This window comes from Tamandua tetradactyla, chromosome 3, assembly GCF_023851605.1.
Source record: "Tamandua tetradactyla isolate mTamTet1 chromosome 3, mTamTet1.pri, whole genome shotgun sequence".
Lineage (NCBI taxonomy): Eukaryota > Metazoa > Chordata > Mammalia > Pilosa > Myrmecophagidae > Tamandua > Tamandua tetradactyla.
This window is the reverse complement of record NC_135329.1, coordinates 159,958,154-159,975,077: the sequence shown is the minus strand read 5'-3', so window position 1 is coordinate 159,975,077 and position 16,924 is coordinate 159,958,154. Positions and strand designations below refer to the sequence as shown.

The following is a 16,924-nucleotide window of genomic DNA, read 5'->3' as shown; positions in this document are numbered from 1 at the left end:
AAAAAATAATTTGAACTGCTGCCATGGCATTACAAGGCAAACTCAGACAAGGGTGTTGACAGTGTTCAAGGAAGTAACAAAATAAGCTGAATATTAAGTATTCACACATTTACTCTAATTTTAATACTGAGGACAAGGGTAAGAGAACTTGCTGCCAAATTAACTCCGGATTCCATACTTCAAACTACATATAAAATATTTTGCTATATATATTCTAAATGAATGCACAACTAGGTTTCAGGATGTAAATTTCCATTTCCCAGAGCCCAGTTTTTCTGTTACAATTTGGCAGCTTTGAACTTTGAAAACTTCTTGGTATTTTCTTCTGATACAAATGACAAAACTTATTTTCGTTCAAGAATAGTGGGTAGCACCAGATAAGCAATGGATGGATGAAGTGTTAAGGAGGGTAATAAAACTTCCTTTTCTATTATGGTTTCATAAAAAGCCTCAGGAGTTTCTGGTAAGAACAAAAATTTCTTTTGATAATTTTCATGTTGTTTTTCTAAAATGCACTCAACTGGTATCACTGCAAGTGGTTTCTTCACAGCTAATATTTCTCAGAACTCCTTGTCTATCAAATTTAGTAGCACTGCTTTCACCAATATCACTACAAACACTATTCTTTCTTCTTCAGTATTGATTTACAAGGGACATATTCTCCATTCATAACTCCAATAAATTCGCTGCAAATGTCAGCAAGAGTCCTAATGGTAAGCAGCTCTTGGGTAGAATGACTATTGCTTTCATTTACATTTGCCTTTTTCTTTCTTTCACGAAATTTTAAAGTGTCCCCTTGTCCTCCCAATATTTATTCAGATCTTCTTAGGTGCAACAATATGAATTATCTCCAAATCCTAAAATGTCATTGTTCTAGTTTGCTAGCTGCCGGAATGCAATATACCAGAAACAGGATAGCTTTTAAAAGGGGGAATTTAATAAATTGCTAATTTACAATTCTAAGGCCGAGAAAATGTTCCATCAAAGACATCCAGGGAATGATACCTTGGTTCAAGAAGGCAGATGAAGTTCAGGGTTTCTCTCTCAAGTGAGAAGGCACATGATGAACACAGTCAGGGTTTCTCTCTCATCTGGAAAGGCACATGGTGAACACGGCATCATCTGCTAGCTTCTCCTGGTTTCCTGTTTCATGAAGCTCCCTGGGAGGCATTTTCCTTCTTCATCTCCAAAGGTTGCTGGCTGGTGGACTCTGCTTCTCATAGCTATGTCGTTGCTCTTTGCTCTGTCTGAATCTCCCATTTTCCAAAATGTTTCCTCTTTTATAGGACTCCAATAAACCAATCAAGACCCACCCAAATGGGTGGAGACATGGCGCCACCTAATCCAGCTTAAAAACCACTCTTGACTAAATCACACCATCCAGGGAGATGATATGATTACAGTTTCAAACATACAGTATTGAATAGGGATTATTCTACCTTTATGAAATGGGATTTTGATTAAACATGGATTTTCTAGGGGGCATACTTCCTTTCAAACCAGCACAGTCATGGTCATTTTCATAATCACCATTCTTGTTGTTGTCTACAACACTATCATCATCTTTCACACAGCGATAAATATTTGACCCATTCACTGAACAATTCAACAGACTATATTCATTTTGCCACTGAAAAGTTCTCAATTTGTAACATCCTTATGACAAGTGCTGGGAATAAGAGATCTATTATTTGATGAGACACATTCTCATTTGTGTTTTAATTTTCCTTTTCTCCTTTACAAGTTGCATCTTCTCCCTTTGCAATCACAGTATTAAGGCCTCTATCAAGTTCACTCACATTGTATATTCTGATTTTTTTAATGTGCCAATAATGTCCTTTTGAACCTTTTTGCCTTCATGTTTAGGTCTCATCAGTATCATATATTGCATTTAATTGTCACTGTCTCTTTAGTTTCCTTTCCTTTTTTTTTTAATTGTGGAAACATATATAAAATATAAATCTTCCCATCCCAACCCCTCCCTAGAATAACAATTCAGTGAGATTAATTATCTTCACAATGCTCAGTACCCTAACCACCATCAATTACTACAGCTTCCTCTTCACCCTGAACAGAAATACTACTCATCTTGCATTAACTTCCCAATGCCCCTGTGCTGAGCCACGCCACTGGTTACCTCACCTATAACATGTACTCTACTTTCTTTCTGAGTTCGCACATTTTCTGATATTTTCCTTGTGGTTACCATGGCACTTAAATTTAACATCATAATTCTGTAACAATCTTGTTTGCTTTATTACCAATTTATCAACTTCAATAACATACATAAACTATGCTCCTATGTCCTTCTGTGCCCTCACCTTTATGAGTTCTTGTCACATATTACCTATTTATGCGCTCACAGTGATATCCTGGAGCCTCAGAGAGCCATCCTTTTCTTAGACTTATCATTTGCCATTTCTAAATTCCTTTGTATTCAGTTTCCAGAGTCACCACGCACACAAACACCCTCACACCACTCCTTCCCTGTAACCTTTGAGACTTTATTAAGTTCTATGAGGACTTTATTAAATTCAATGAAAACCACTATCTCCCTAATTTTATTTTAACCATGATTTGGGTTCACTGTAACTTCTCTTCCCTCTCTTCACCCCTCTCTGCTAAACCAGATTAATTTTACAGTGAGAATCTGTCCTAAGACCTAAAAGGCAAACGTACAGAATATAAGGATAAATCATGATTCCCTGAGGCTCCAAGAATCCTATCACTTTGAAAACAAGGCTTCACTTAAAACCCTGATACTTTCACATCACCCATAAGTAATGCTTTTCCTTTTACAGGCCAAACACCACTCCTTAAATAAGATATTTTATAAAAAGAAAGGGGGACAGGTCAGCATTGAATAGAGCTCCAAGATAACTGGGGCCTACCTCTTGGGACACTAACGCTGACACTGTTTTACCTAATTAATTCCTCGCCCCCCTCAAATACATTGTCCAATTATTTATTTCTTTTGCCTATTCATCCAACGAACCTTCAGCAAACTGGCTAATTCAGCTTCTAGTGATCAACAGCTGACCAGGGCTGAAGTTTTTCACTGGCAACCAAATTTCTCTTTCCTGATCCTTAGACATCTGGTTTCCATTTCTACAGATTCCTACCACTACTTCCTTGTTGCTACAAGTCCTTAGTGGGACATCTTTCATTTGCTTGCATAACCCCAAGGATTATTTCCCTTTTTCCATAATCAAATCTTTTATTCCACAAAGCTGAAGACAATTTGCTGTTATATTGTAACTGTAAGAAAACAAATGGAATATGCCATTTGGGACCAATGTGTGAATATCTAACAGTACCATAACTCTCTTTTATATTCATTTTTGAAAAACATCTCAATGAAATTTTGGGGAATTTAAAGTAAGAAAGAAAAAGCTACAGACAATATGAAGAAATGATTTTCAGGTGGGCAAGAAGTAAGCACCATGCAAACCATATAGATCAGCCTGTGGTTACTTTCTGTAACTAGTTCTTATCTATAATATTCACACATAAAATGGGTGCCATCTGTTATCTCAAAGTTCTGCAATAAAAAAGGTATTAGCCCCATTTTGCAGATAAAAAACTATGGTCCATATAAGTTCTGTAACTTCTCCAAACTTGTCCATTACAAAGAGCCATAAGATGAAATATGGGAATCAGACCCAGTCTATTTGATAGATCTATCTGACTCCAAAGCTGATGCTCCTTTCTATAAACTACACTGCCTCTCATGCCTCTTTTCACTTCCTATACTTGGAGATCTCAAAAGCTCCATGCTATTTTTCTATGGTAAATATGGTAGTGGCAGTGGAGGCAAATAGAGGTAGAGAAGAGGGAAGAGGAAGACAGGGCAACCATTTTTTTAGGTCCACTCAGAAAAGTTACTTAAAAATACATGTAAAGGAGAGAGAAAAATCAGAGAGGTCAGCAAGATGGTAGATATAGTGAGAAACTCTGGGATTCTCTTACCTCAAAAGCAACATTGAAAAACCAGCAGAAAAGGGCAGAATCTACTTTCTCAATACTGTGAAAAACAGTTAAAGACTTGCACTAATTGGGCAAAAGTGGAATCAAGGAAAAGAAAATGTAAATAGAGTAGGAAAATCTTGTAGCACTTTTAACAGCCCTTCCCTCAATGGCTTCCTGGCTCAATGTTGCCCAGGCCATGCTCTTAGTGCAGCTCCATGTTCCTCAGTTCTCAAGTGAGTACAGTAACCCGTAAGTGCATATTGGGGTGCACGTAAGTCTATACCAATCCAACAGGCAGCAGCCCGAAAGGCTGATCCAGAAGTGTATCTCTATCTTGCTCATTCCAGAACTTGCTTTGGATATAAAAATAGCTGGCAAAGCTGCTAACACACCATAAGAAAACAACCCAACCACAGCTTCTTAGAGCAAAGGATTACTGGGTGAGACATAAAATAGTGATCAGAACTGAATTTCTTATGGGGAAGTTGGGTGCATACCAATCATCTGTGCATACAAGGAGATTGATAAGGCCATTTTCACACACCCAGGGTAAGACCAATACTCAGAAAAGATCTGAGAGGACCCTATACTTTCAATTCAGGTTATTCTTCTAGATAAAGGTGGCTAAGTGCTGAGGGAGAGCATAGCACTGAGTCTGTCTGCAAAGACTGGAAAAGCAGTTTTCTCTCCTTTTTGGCTAGCTTTTGGCATTCAAACTAATCTCTTATAATAGTGGCTAAATATAAGCTTAAGGATAGAAAATTCAAAAACTACATAAGTGAAAGATACAGTCCACATAAATAGCTTGAGAACATCACAAATAGACTTCAACAATAACAGTAAGAAAAACTGGCAAGCTCTGGGAAAAGATTATGATTTCAAGAATTAAAACACTAAAATATTCAAATGTCCAGACTTCAACCCAAAAATCACAAGGTATATAAGGAACCTGCAGGTAAATATGGCCCACTCAAAGAAACAAAATAAATCTACTGAAACCATTAAAGAGGAGGAATACTAGACACTGGACATACCAGACAAAGACTTTTAAAAACTAGCCTAAAAATGCTCAAAGAGCCAAAGGAAAATATGGAGAAAAAAAACAAACAAAGGAAATCAGGAAAATGGCATCAGAGCAAAATGTGAACGTCAATAAAGAGACAAGTTAAAAAGGGGAACTAAAAAGAAATACTGAAGCTCGAAAAATACAAGTAACTGAAATAAAGAGTGGCCCAGAGGATTTTAATAGCAGATTGTCCATAATGAGCTAGCAGAAGAAAGAATCAGCAAACAGGAAAATAAGACAACTGAAATGATCCATTCTGAAAAAGAGAGAGAAAAAAATTTTTTAAAAGTGAACAGAGGGGCGGGCCGCGGTGGCTCAGCGGGCAAAGTGCTTGCCTGCTATGCCGGAGGACCTCGGTTCGATTCCTGGCCCCAGCCCATGTACCAAAAACGGAGAAACAGAATACAATAAAGCAAGAAAATGTTTAAAAATGTTTCCCTTTCTTCCTTCCTTCCTTCCTTCTATCCTTCCTTCCTTCTCTCTGTCTTTCCTTTAAAAAAAAAAAAAAAAAAAAAAAGTGAACAGAGCTTAAGAAACCTGTGGAATACCATCACACAAAAATATATGTATTATGGGAGTCCCAGGAGATGGGGCAGAGAGAATATTTGGGGGAAAAAAATACTGAAAACTTCCCAAATATAAAGTAAGTCATAAATGTACATATCCTAGATGTTGACTGGACTTCAAATAGTATAACCACAAACAGATTTACACTTACAGACTGTAATTAAACTACCTAATACCAAGGACAATGAAAGAATCCTGAAAGTAGCATGAAAAGCACATGTTGAACAAGGGATCTTCCAGAAGACTAAATGCCAATTTCTCTCCAGAATCTTGGAGGTAAGAAGGCAGTGGCATGATATATTAAAGTGCTGAAAGAAAAAAAACTGTTGATCAAGAATTTTACATTCAGCAAAACTGTCCTTCAAAAATAAGAGATGAAAATTCTCAGATAAAGAAAAGCTGAGGGTGTTTATCACTACTAGACTTGTCCTACATAAGAAACGTTAGGAGTAAGTTCTTCAGGTTGAAATAAAATAACACTAGACAGCAGCTTGAAGCTGTACATAGAAATAAAGGTCTCTACAAAGGTAAATATAAATGCCATTACTATTCCATTTTTGGACCGTAACTCCACTTTTTACTTCTTAGATGATCTAAAATGCAAACGCATAAAACAGCTATAAATCTATGTTGGTCACAAAATGTATAAACATGTCACTTGTGATACGAACAGCATAGTGAGGGGGAGGGAAGATAATAGGAATATTGTTTGCATATGCTAGTAAGGTAAGGTGGTATCACTCAAGCAAAACTGCTATAGATTTAGGATGTTCAATTTAAGCTTCATGGTAACCATAAAAAAAATACCTTAAAAACAAATACATCTGAGCTATAGGTTTAAAAAAAAAAAAAAAAGAATCCAATTGCCTCTGCCATTTTTAAATTTGACAAGGAGGCACTTAGTTCCAGGATTGGCCAGTACAGGAGGGATCCTTCATTAGGGGCTGAGTGGATCCTGACCCCAACCCTTCTATGTATTCTCATAGACCTTTGTCACCCTGGTCTAAAGTCCCAAACTCAACCATTCACCAGAGCGCTCTCCATCTGGGAGGCAGCTGGGAGGGCTGCTTCACTCTCCTCAGGCAGAGAAGATAAGGTACAACACCTCTTCTTAGGCAGAAGACTTGGGCAGAGGGCTTCAAAAGTAGTGGGGGAAGCTGCCAGGGGGAGGGCACTACTGAGCTTGAACTCCAGATAGGAAGAAAGGGCATTCCAGGAAGTGGGAACAGCACAGGCAGAGGTATGAAGATGAAGAAGACCAAGTTGAGTGGAAGGGAGAGCAAGTGCAGAGAAACCCCACCTCTTCCAGGACCTTCCCTGGCCCCTGCAGGCTGCTCCTCTGAACCAGGCAGCCCGCAGCACAGGCATTCATCTGGGCACAGGCCTAGGTGTGGCTAGTAACCTCTATATTTTGAGTAATCTGACCTCTTCAGCCAGGCTGTGGTTTTGCTGGGGGGGAGAGGGGAGAGCAACCACACTACATATATAATAGCAGACATCTAAAGTGCTGCATAACTTTAGAGGACAATAGTGCTACATGCCAGCCACAGCTCCATGAGATTTACATGTAAAAAGCTCAACCTTCACAGCAATGAGGTACAGGTTATTATCCATGGTTCATGGGAGGGAAACTGATGCACACACAGGATATAGAACTAGCCCTGGGGAGTAAGGGAAAAAGGAAAGATTCAAGTCCAGGAAGTCTGTGCATAGAGTCAATGCTCCCAATTATGACACACCCACCGCTCCACAGTCCCCTCTGTCCTCTCAAGGAACCAGACCCAGTGCTGGGCTCAAAGGAGCCCCCTCAACATATACTTGAATCAAAGAAATTGCCAAAGAAGCCAAAAAGCTCTTACAAAGAGAAGGCAGCAAGTTAAAAATAGAGATTGTAGATCAAGACAGCTCCCAAGAGAAGTGGAGAGCCAGGGCCTTAGAATGTGTGGAGACCAGGCCCCTTGGGAGCAAAAGTGGGGCCAGCTTCCTGGGCAAAACTATCCCTAGGGCTGGGGGTGGAGGGTGGGGGGCAGCCAGAGCCAGATAAAAATAGCGCATAGGTAAATGGGGGGTTCACTTTGGACTTTGGAAAAATAAATCTTTCTACTTCACCCCATCTACAGAATGGTTGGGGAGGGAGGGAGCCCTGCCTAAGAAGCCCAACGTGTTTAAGAAAACTGCAATTTCACAGTTTCTGCTAGCTTCTTGTGTTACTTAGGATGGAGACAAAAGGAAGGTGGTTCATTTGTATTTAAAAAACAAAACAAAAAATTAAGACTTTCCTTGACTTTCCAGAAGCAGATCTGAGTGCCCAGCCAAGGCAGAGCTAAAAAGATCTATAAGAAGATGACAGAAACTTGGGTTTAGGAACCTAAGGGTTAGAGGGGGAGAAAAAGGTTCTAGCAAGAAAGGGAAAGCCAAGGATAAGGGAGCCTCTGCGGACAGGTGGCTGGGGTTGGGAAAAACATACCCTATACACATTCCCTGTAGCAGGGGATGGTTGATGAGTTGCTTTTGACAACTTTTCTACTCTGTGATCCTGCTCCATTATCCCAGACCATCACAAAAAAAAAAAATTAAATAAATAAATAAATACAAAAGGAAATGAGAGGGAATTGTAAATGGTTCACTATAAAGATCAACTAAACACAAAAATAGGCAGTAATGGGAGAAACAAGGGACTAAAAAAGTATGAGTAAAAAAAAAAACACAAATAGGAGAACGTTAGAAATAAGTCCTGCATTACCAGTAATTTTTACTTCAGTGATTATTTCCATTTAAATGGTTTAACTCTCCAATCAAAAGGTAGCGAGTGGCAGAAAAAATAAAAAGCATGACAACTAAATGCTGTTTGTAAGAAAATCACCTTAAATTTACAGGCATAGTAAGTTGGAAGTAAAAGAATGAAAAAAATATTCCATGCAAATTATAACCAAGAGAGTTGGGGTGGCGAGACTCATAACAAGCAAAACAGACTTAAAATAAAAAACCATTACAAGGAACAAAGAAGGACATTATAAATTGATAAAAGTGCCAACTCAACAAAAAGAGCTAACAGTTATAAACAAACATACACCTAACAGCAGAGCCCCAAAACATATGAAGCAAATATTGACAAAACTGAAGAGAAATAAACAGTTCTACACTAGTAGTAGGAGACCTGAATTCACCACTTTCACGAATGGAAGGAACATTTGAACAGAAGATAAATAAGGATATGGAAGACTTGAACAATACTATAAACTACTTGGACGTAACATACACACACACAGAATACTTCAACCAAGACCAGCAGAACATACATTCTTTTTAAGTGTGCATGGATTGTTCTCTGAGCTATCCCCACGTAAGGTCACAACACAAGCTTCAATAAATTTAAAAAGACTGAAATCATAAAAATATCTTCTCCAACTACAACTGAATGAGACTAGACACACAGAATGAAACTTGCAAAACTCACAGATATGTGGAAACTGAACAATACACTCTTAACCAACCAATGGGTTGGTCAAAGAAATTACAAGAGAAATTAGAAATACCTTGAGACAAATGAAAACAGTAACACAATATACCAAAACTTGTGGCAAACAGCAAAGCTGGTCCTCAGGAGAAAATTTTTAGCTATATATGCTTTTATTAAAAAAAAGAAATGTCAAACAGATAACCTAATTTCACACCTGGAGGAACTAGAAAAATAAGAGGAATCTAAACCCAAATACAGCAGAGGGAAGCAAATAAAAAGACTGGAGTGGAGAGAAGTGAAATAGAAAACAGAAAAACAATAGACTCAATGAAGCCTACAGTTTATTCTTCGAAAAGATCAATAAAATTTACAAATCTTTAGCAATACTGATAAAGAAAACGAGGGACTAAAGAATTAAAATCAGAAATGAAAGTGGGGGCATTCCTAGTGACCCTGCAGAAATAAAACTTGGGGATACTATTAACAATTGTATACCAGCAAACTGGGTAACCTAGATGAAGTGAATGAATACTCAGATACACAAAATCTACCAAGAACGACTCAGTAAATGATCTCAACTGAACAGTAACAAGTTAAGTGAGTGAATCTACAATCAAAAACCTTCGAACAAAGAAAATTCAGAACTGGATGGCTTCTCTGGTGAATTTTACCAAACACTCTTAGAAGAACTAACACCAATTCTGCTCAAACACTTCCAAAAGTCCAAACAGGAGGAATGCTTTCTAACTCATTCCACGAAGTTACAAGCACCCTAATACTAAAGCCAGATAAAGACATCACAAGAAAAGAAAATTAAAGACCAATATTCCTTTGAATATAGATGCAAAAATTCTCAACAAAATACAAGCAAACTGAATCTAACAGCACATTAAAAAGATCATGCACCATAATAAAGGCAAGTTACCTCAGGAATGCTAAGAGGCTTCAACATAAAAAAATGGATCAATGTAATAAACCACATTAATAAAATGAAGGAAATACATGCGATCATCTCAACCGACAGAAAAGACATTTGAGAAAATCCAGTCCTGCTTCCTGCTATAACTATTAAAATTGTGGGGTAACAGTATAAGGACAAGCAGACCAATGGTACAGAACTGAGATATCAGAAATAGACTCTCCTATCTACAGCCAACTGAAAAGGTGCCAGGCCCACACAATGAGGAGAGAATAGTCTCTTCAACAAATGGTGTTGTGAAACCTGAATAACTACATGCAAAATAATGAAACTGGACTCCTACTTCACACTACATACAAAAACCAATTTAAAATGAATCAATGACTTAAACATAAATTAAAAAATTTAAACTTTTAGAAGACAGCACAGGAAAATATCTTCAGGACTTTCTAATAGGCAACACATTCTTAAGACTTCACACCAAAGCATAAGCAACAACAAAAATCGATAAATTGCAATTCATCGAAATTAAAACTTCTGTGCACGAAAGAACATTATCAAATAAATGAACGACAACCTACAGAATGGGAGAAAATATTTGGAAACAATATATACAATAAGTAACATCAAGACTATATAAAAAAACTTCTATAACTCAACAATGAAAAGACAAACAATCCAATTAAAATATGCCAAAGACTCGAATAACACTTCTCCAAAGAAAGCATACAAATGGACAATCAACACATGACAAGATACTCAACATCATTAGCCATTAGGAAAAATGCTAATCAAACCCACAATAAGACAGCACTTCACACCCACCAGGTACGATATTAATGGAAAATAACAAGTGTTGAAGAGGATGTGGAGAGACAGTAAACCCTATGCATTGTTGGTGGGAATGTTAAATGGTGTAGTCACTGCGGAAAACAGTTGTGGTTCTTCAGAAAATAAAACACAATTACCATACGATGCAGCAATTCCTCTTCTAGGTATATACCCCAAAGCACTGAAAACAGAAACATGAACAGACATTTGTACACCAATATTCACAACAGCACTATTCACAATAGTCAAAAGGTAGAAGCAACCCAAGTGTCCTCAACAGGTGAATGAAGGTATAAAACGTGGTATATATGTACAATGGAATATTATTCAGCCATACAAAGGAATGAAATTCTGATTCACGCTACAACATGGATAAACCTTGCAGACATGTTGAGTGAAATGAGGTGGACACAAAAGGACAAATATTATATTATTTCACTAATATGAAATACCTAGAGAAAGCAAATACATAGATAAAAGTGGACTACAGGTTACCAGGGGCTGGGGGTGGGAGATAAAGTGTAGGTAGGAATGGGGTATTATTGCTTGATGTGTAGACTTACGTTTGGGTGATGAACAGTTTAGTTGCACAATTCTGTGAATGTAATTAATATCACTGAGCTGGACACAAACTAGTAGTTAAAACCGGAAATGCTGTGTTGTTTATGTTCCCACAACTAAAAAAAAAACCACATACACATGTTCTACTTAACTATTTGGGGGTGTTATAGTTTGCTAGCTGTTGGAATGCAACACACCAGAGACGGATTGGCTTTTAATAAAAGGGGATTTACTTTCTCGGTTCTTCAGAGGAAAGGCAGCAAACTTTCCACTGAGGTTCTTTCTTACATGGAAGGCACAAGATGGTCTCTGCTGGTCTTCTCTCCAGGCCCCTGGGTTCCAACAACTTTCCCCGGGGTGACTTCTCAGCTGCAAGTGCTGAGATGAGGAATGTCAAGCTGCTCTCTCTGAATCTCTCATTCTCCAAAATGTTTCCTCTTTTATAGAACTTCAGAAACTAATCAAGACCCACTCAAATGGGTGGAGACATGTCATCCCCTAATCCAGTTTAACAACCATTCTTAACTAAATCACATCAACCAGGGAGATGATCTCATTACAGTTTCAAACATACAGCATTGAATAGAGATTATTCTACCTTTATGAAATGGGATTTATATTAAAACACGGCTTTTCTTAGCGGGCATACTTCCTTCCACACCAGCACATTCTACCCTCTGGCCCCTAAAAAAGACATGTTTTTTACCCGTATACAAAACATATTAATTTCATAACAATATCAGAAACCTTAAACCTTTCAGTAGCAATACAATGAAGTACAAAATTAGAGACAGTAGAAGATCTCATCAAGTCAGTTACAGGCATGGTCTGTCCTAAGGCAGAATTCTATCCATTTGCTCTGGACCTTTGAAAACTCACAACAAGTTATTTGCTGCAAACATACAAAGGAGGAACATTCATAGGATACATATACACATTTCCATACGGAGGAAGGAACACAGGGGTCACCGGACCCATACGGTTTTGAAAACCTACAGGGCAAAGTCCATTAGATTTCAAAGTCTGAGAATCATTTATCCTCAGGGATTTAGAAAGCAGCAGTCCCACCCTTTCCAAATGCCTACGCCTGCTTCTCTCTGAATGCAACCTTGGGGGATACTGGGGAGACCACCCTTCTCTAGGCTCCACCCTCTCCAAGCATCGGGGCTGCACCCGGGCTCTCTGCCATCTGTGGGGCACACACTCAACCCCTCCATGTGGTGGCAGCCAGGCTCCCCTCAAACCCCAAGGAATGTGCTTCACCCTCTCTAAGGCTTGAGGTCGCATGACTCTTCCACTACAACCAGGTGGAAGGCCCATCCTCTGCCTTTGGGGCAAACTCACCCTCTCCACGGGCTTGGGTGGGCCCACTCTCCTGGTCCGAGGCTTCTTGACTTCAGACCTCAGACTCCATGGTTTTGCCTCTGAAGTTATTTTTCTTCCAATGTGTCCCTTCTCTCAACCCCTCAGTCCAGACTGGCAGTGGCTCTGTTTATACAGGTCCCACAGCACTCTCGTTGGCTTTCTATGCAGTAGCCTTACTATTGTAAGCCATTACTATTGTAATGGGGACATTTTCTCGGCCTTAAAACTGTAAACTAGCAACTCATTAAATCACCCCTTTTAAATGCGATTCCGTTTCTGGTATATTGCATTCCGGCAGCTAGCAAACTAGAACAGGGGGTGTTCCTATAAAATCATTAACCAGACTCTGAAATAAGCCGTTGTCTATGCTTGTCAAAATAGAGTACGAAGAAATATTTTCCCACAAAAATTATGATAGTCCTGAAGATCTATAAGCAACATGAACAAGGTTTCAATTATTTCCATTTTGAGTTTACCATGAAACATACCTTAACTTTTAAATGTTTTGATTTTGAAACCGTTTCTATTATTGATATTTTACAAATGTGTACAATAATTTGAGAAAGTACTAGTCTGCATAAAAACTATGCCTAGGGCATTTGAGAACTTGAGAGCTAAACTTGCTCTGTCTCTCCTTAACCCCTTGCAACAATCATTGAGACATGCTAGGGCTTTAGAGAAGTTTAAAAACAAACAAAAAAACCCCTCCTACAATATTTAATTAAGCAGGCTTTTCCTAAGCAAGGTACATAACATAATATTCTCCACAAATCCAGCTTCAACATAATTTAACACTACAATTCACAATATTCTACATCTCCAGTGGTAGTAAACAACCATCTGGTATACAAGTCGGCAAAACTTCATTATCATTTAAATACGACATCCATTTCATCTGACCGGGAACTGAACAATACAAAAACAGGAATAAAAACACTCTTGCCATTAAAACTTTATCCTAACATTAAAGGCCTGGCTCAAACAAGTTCGGCATTATTCTTGAGCTTTACTGATCTTAATTCATCTGATCACACTTCATCAATAAAGCTAATCGTACATGTTAAATATAAAAAGAAAATAGGCTTAATTTCACCATAAACATTTTATTTAAATCAAATTAGCAGACTAAAAATTACAGCGAATTTGACAGACACATTTTAATTAGGCTGGTAAAGGGAATTCGGAGGGCCTTCACAACCATTTTTCAAAGCTTTAATAGCCGAATAATTTTAAAAACCATTTATAAACGAACATCTAATTTCAAAACATACAATATACATTGTTTTAATACAGCATTTTTTCATAAAAGGTTGCCATTATCCACATATAACTTACGAAAGAAAATGATCCTAGCTTTTCCCAATTACATACAAAGTGCACTAAAAACTACTTATTTTAATTACGAAGTAGATTAATAGCAGAAACCGAGGTAAGACTTATCTCGTTGGCAGCGATACCATATGAAAATGTCTACGGAGCCTCAAATATGGTTTATTCTTTGAAGGAAACGCACTGATAGAGTCACTGGAAAACAAATGCCAAACATTTAAGAACGCCAACGCGTTCTTCGGCCATCAAAGGGCTACAGGCTCAATGCACTAAACGACATTATTTACATATAATATATATATAATGTATGTAGATTATATCATAACCATAAAATTTAGAAATGGCGCTTAACACAATTAGTGGCAGTGAAACCTAATGTGTTTGAAAGCATTATTCTGTTTAATCTAACTCAGAATATATTCCTCAAGCGTTATGTGTAAGCCGCTGAGCTGTGACCGGGAAAAAAACCTCCACTTCTTATGGTACTTTAAACAGTTCAGAAATGGATCAAAAAAGCCATTAAATAGCAATTCATTGGCTAGAAAGAACTAAAATTACTATTCCTGGAATGATGGGTAAAAAAAAAAAAGCAACACAAAGCCCCGTCATGAACCGGCTTTCCAGCCGGACCCAGACCCGGTCACCCATAACATAATCCTAAAAACGTCCCAATTATGAGGAAACTAGCGAAGAACAAAGCCGGGTGGCGAGCCGAGGGGGTTCGCTGCACACTGGATTCAGTGAAGGCAGGAGTGTGGGCGGAGTAGCAAGGTGCGGGGGCGTCAGTAGCTTCACTATAGCGATGAGAAGCAGCCAGCGTCATCAAGGGGTTGGGGAAGGGGCAGTGGGCAACACAGAGCCGAAGGGAGGGACACGTGGATGCGGAAGACGCGTGCAGGAGCCCGGGAGCCGGGCTGCTACTTCTCCATGGCTCGCGGCATGAGTGGGGGGAGGGGGGTGGGTACTCACTTCGATAATCTTCTCCTTCTTTTTCTGCTCCGCCTTTTTGCTGCCCCCGGCTTGAGCCTGTTTTTTGGGGGGCATTGCGGAGACAAGTGGCACCAGCCAGACTTAAACCCAGCAGGAAACCGTCGGGGTCTCTGGCCCCGCGGCAGGAGGAGGAAAAGACCAGGGCCGCCTTCGCCGCCGCACAGCGCGGAAGGCGAGTCACTCACTCGCCGGCGAAGCGCGGCCTTTGCGACAGGTCGGTGCCGTAGAGTATTCTGGGTAGCAAGGAGCGGCGCCCGGAAGCGGAGCTGCGCTTGCGCGTCTGCCGTGTACGTCCAGGAGGGGGCAGAGACAGAACGTGGGAACATGGCTGCTGGGTGTATGTGTCGTCGCGCACCTACCTGGCACTTTCTAGGTCGCGGTGGGCTCCGCGATGAATCGGGGAGGGCGGATTGGGGCCCAGTGCCTTCTTCGCGTCCTCTTTCGATAGATGTGCATGTCTGACTCTTGTCCCTCTTCGCCACGGGTGGAGGCTGGCCCTGCCGGCTGGGTTAGTGGCCATCTGTAACATTCATATCCTGAGTGTCCACCGAGCAGCCGCAGCAATTCCTTACTGTTCCGAGGGCCAGGGTACTCAGTAACCTTAGGGTGACGTTGTAGGACAGGGCCTGATGACACACGGGTATGGCGATCTTCAGATTTTTGCGAAGAAGTTTTAAAAATAAATGGAAAAGTTGTCACTTTAAGTGGTTCCATAAATCTCCAGGATTGGCGTCCAACAGAAAGGGACATAGGCGCTTTTGAGTTTTATCTAACCTGTTTTCAGACTTTAAGAAGGTGCCTAAGAGTGCCTGGATCAATCCTAGACGCTTCAGGATCCTTTATAACGTGCAATTAACCAAACCTTACTTTGAGGGTGGAAAGTACATCTTAACAGCTTTTATTGAGTGCTTAGTAAATCCAGAATCTGCTTGGCACATTACACGCATTATTTGGCTTAATTATCACAGCGTCATCTAGCTAGGAATTGTTGCAGCCATTATTTTATAGATGAAGCACAAAGAGGAAAAAAACATAACCCTAGGTTATATTATGGGCCGAGACAGGGATTCTTATCTTGGCAGTCTTACTTAGAAGCCTGCGTATTATCTAACATTACAAAAATAGGTCTTGTTTGTAAAAATATTTGATTGATTTAATGGAACCTATTAATATATGTATAAACCAATATACTATTTTAAAACAATTTTGGGGGGGAATATATATAATCAAATTTGTATTTTAAACATTTTAAAGTGTGCAGTTCAGTGGTGTTACACATTCGAAATGTTAGGCTCCATTATCACCATCCATTAGCAAACTTTTCATCAACCCAGGTAGAATTTGTATACCCATTAAGCAATAACTCCCCATTCCTTTCTCTCCTAGTTTGAATATACTTAATGTTTCTATGAAATTGCTTATCCTAGATAGTTCGTATGTGTGCAGCTTATTTCACTTAGCATAGTATTTTCAAGGTTCGTCCATGTTATAGTATGTATCAGAACTTTGCTTTATGACCCTTGCTTTATGACTGAATAATATTCTGTTGTTTGTGTATATTACATACTGTTTATCCATTCATTTGTTGAGGGACATTCGGGTTGTTTTCACCTTTTGGTTTTTGTGAATAATGCTGCTATTAACATGGGTGTACAAATGTCTGTTCGAGTTGTTAAATACCTAGAAGTGGCATTGCAGGGTCATGGGATGCTATGTTTAATTTTTTTTTTTCTTCATTCCATTTTATGTTTAATTTTTGAGGAACTGCCAAACTGGTTTCTACAGAAGTTGTACTATCTTGCATTCCCATCAGCAATGCCTGAAGGTTCCTATTTCTCAGCATCCTCATCAATACTTGTTATTTTCT

General features: G+C 39.1%; 1 protein-coding gene and 1 pseudogene across 1 annotated transcript in view; both read right to left on the bottom strand.

The window, feature by feature from the left end:
• Nucleotides 1–15,280, bottom strand: part of ZC3H15 (zinc finger CCCH-type containing 15) — a 30,503-nt gene extending 15,223 nt beyond the window's left edge. The window contains exon 1 of the mRNA XM_077154381.1: nt 15,037–15,280. Coding sequence (XP_077010496.1) covers nt 15,037–15,111 — 75 coding nt within the window. The 5' untranslated portion in view covers nt 15,112–15,280. The remainder of the gene's footprint in view (nt 1–15,036) is intronic.
• On the bottom strand, nt 231–8,147 carry LOC143676823 (unconventional prefoldin RPB5 interactor-like; annotated as a pseudogene).
• Nucleotides 15,281–16,924: the final 1,644 nt, after the last annotated feature.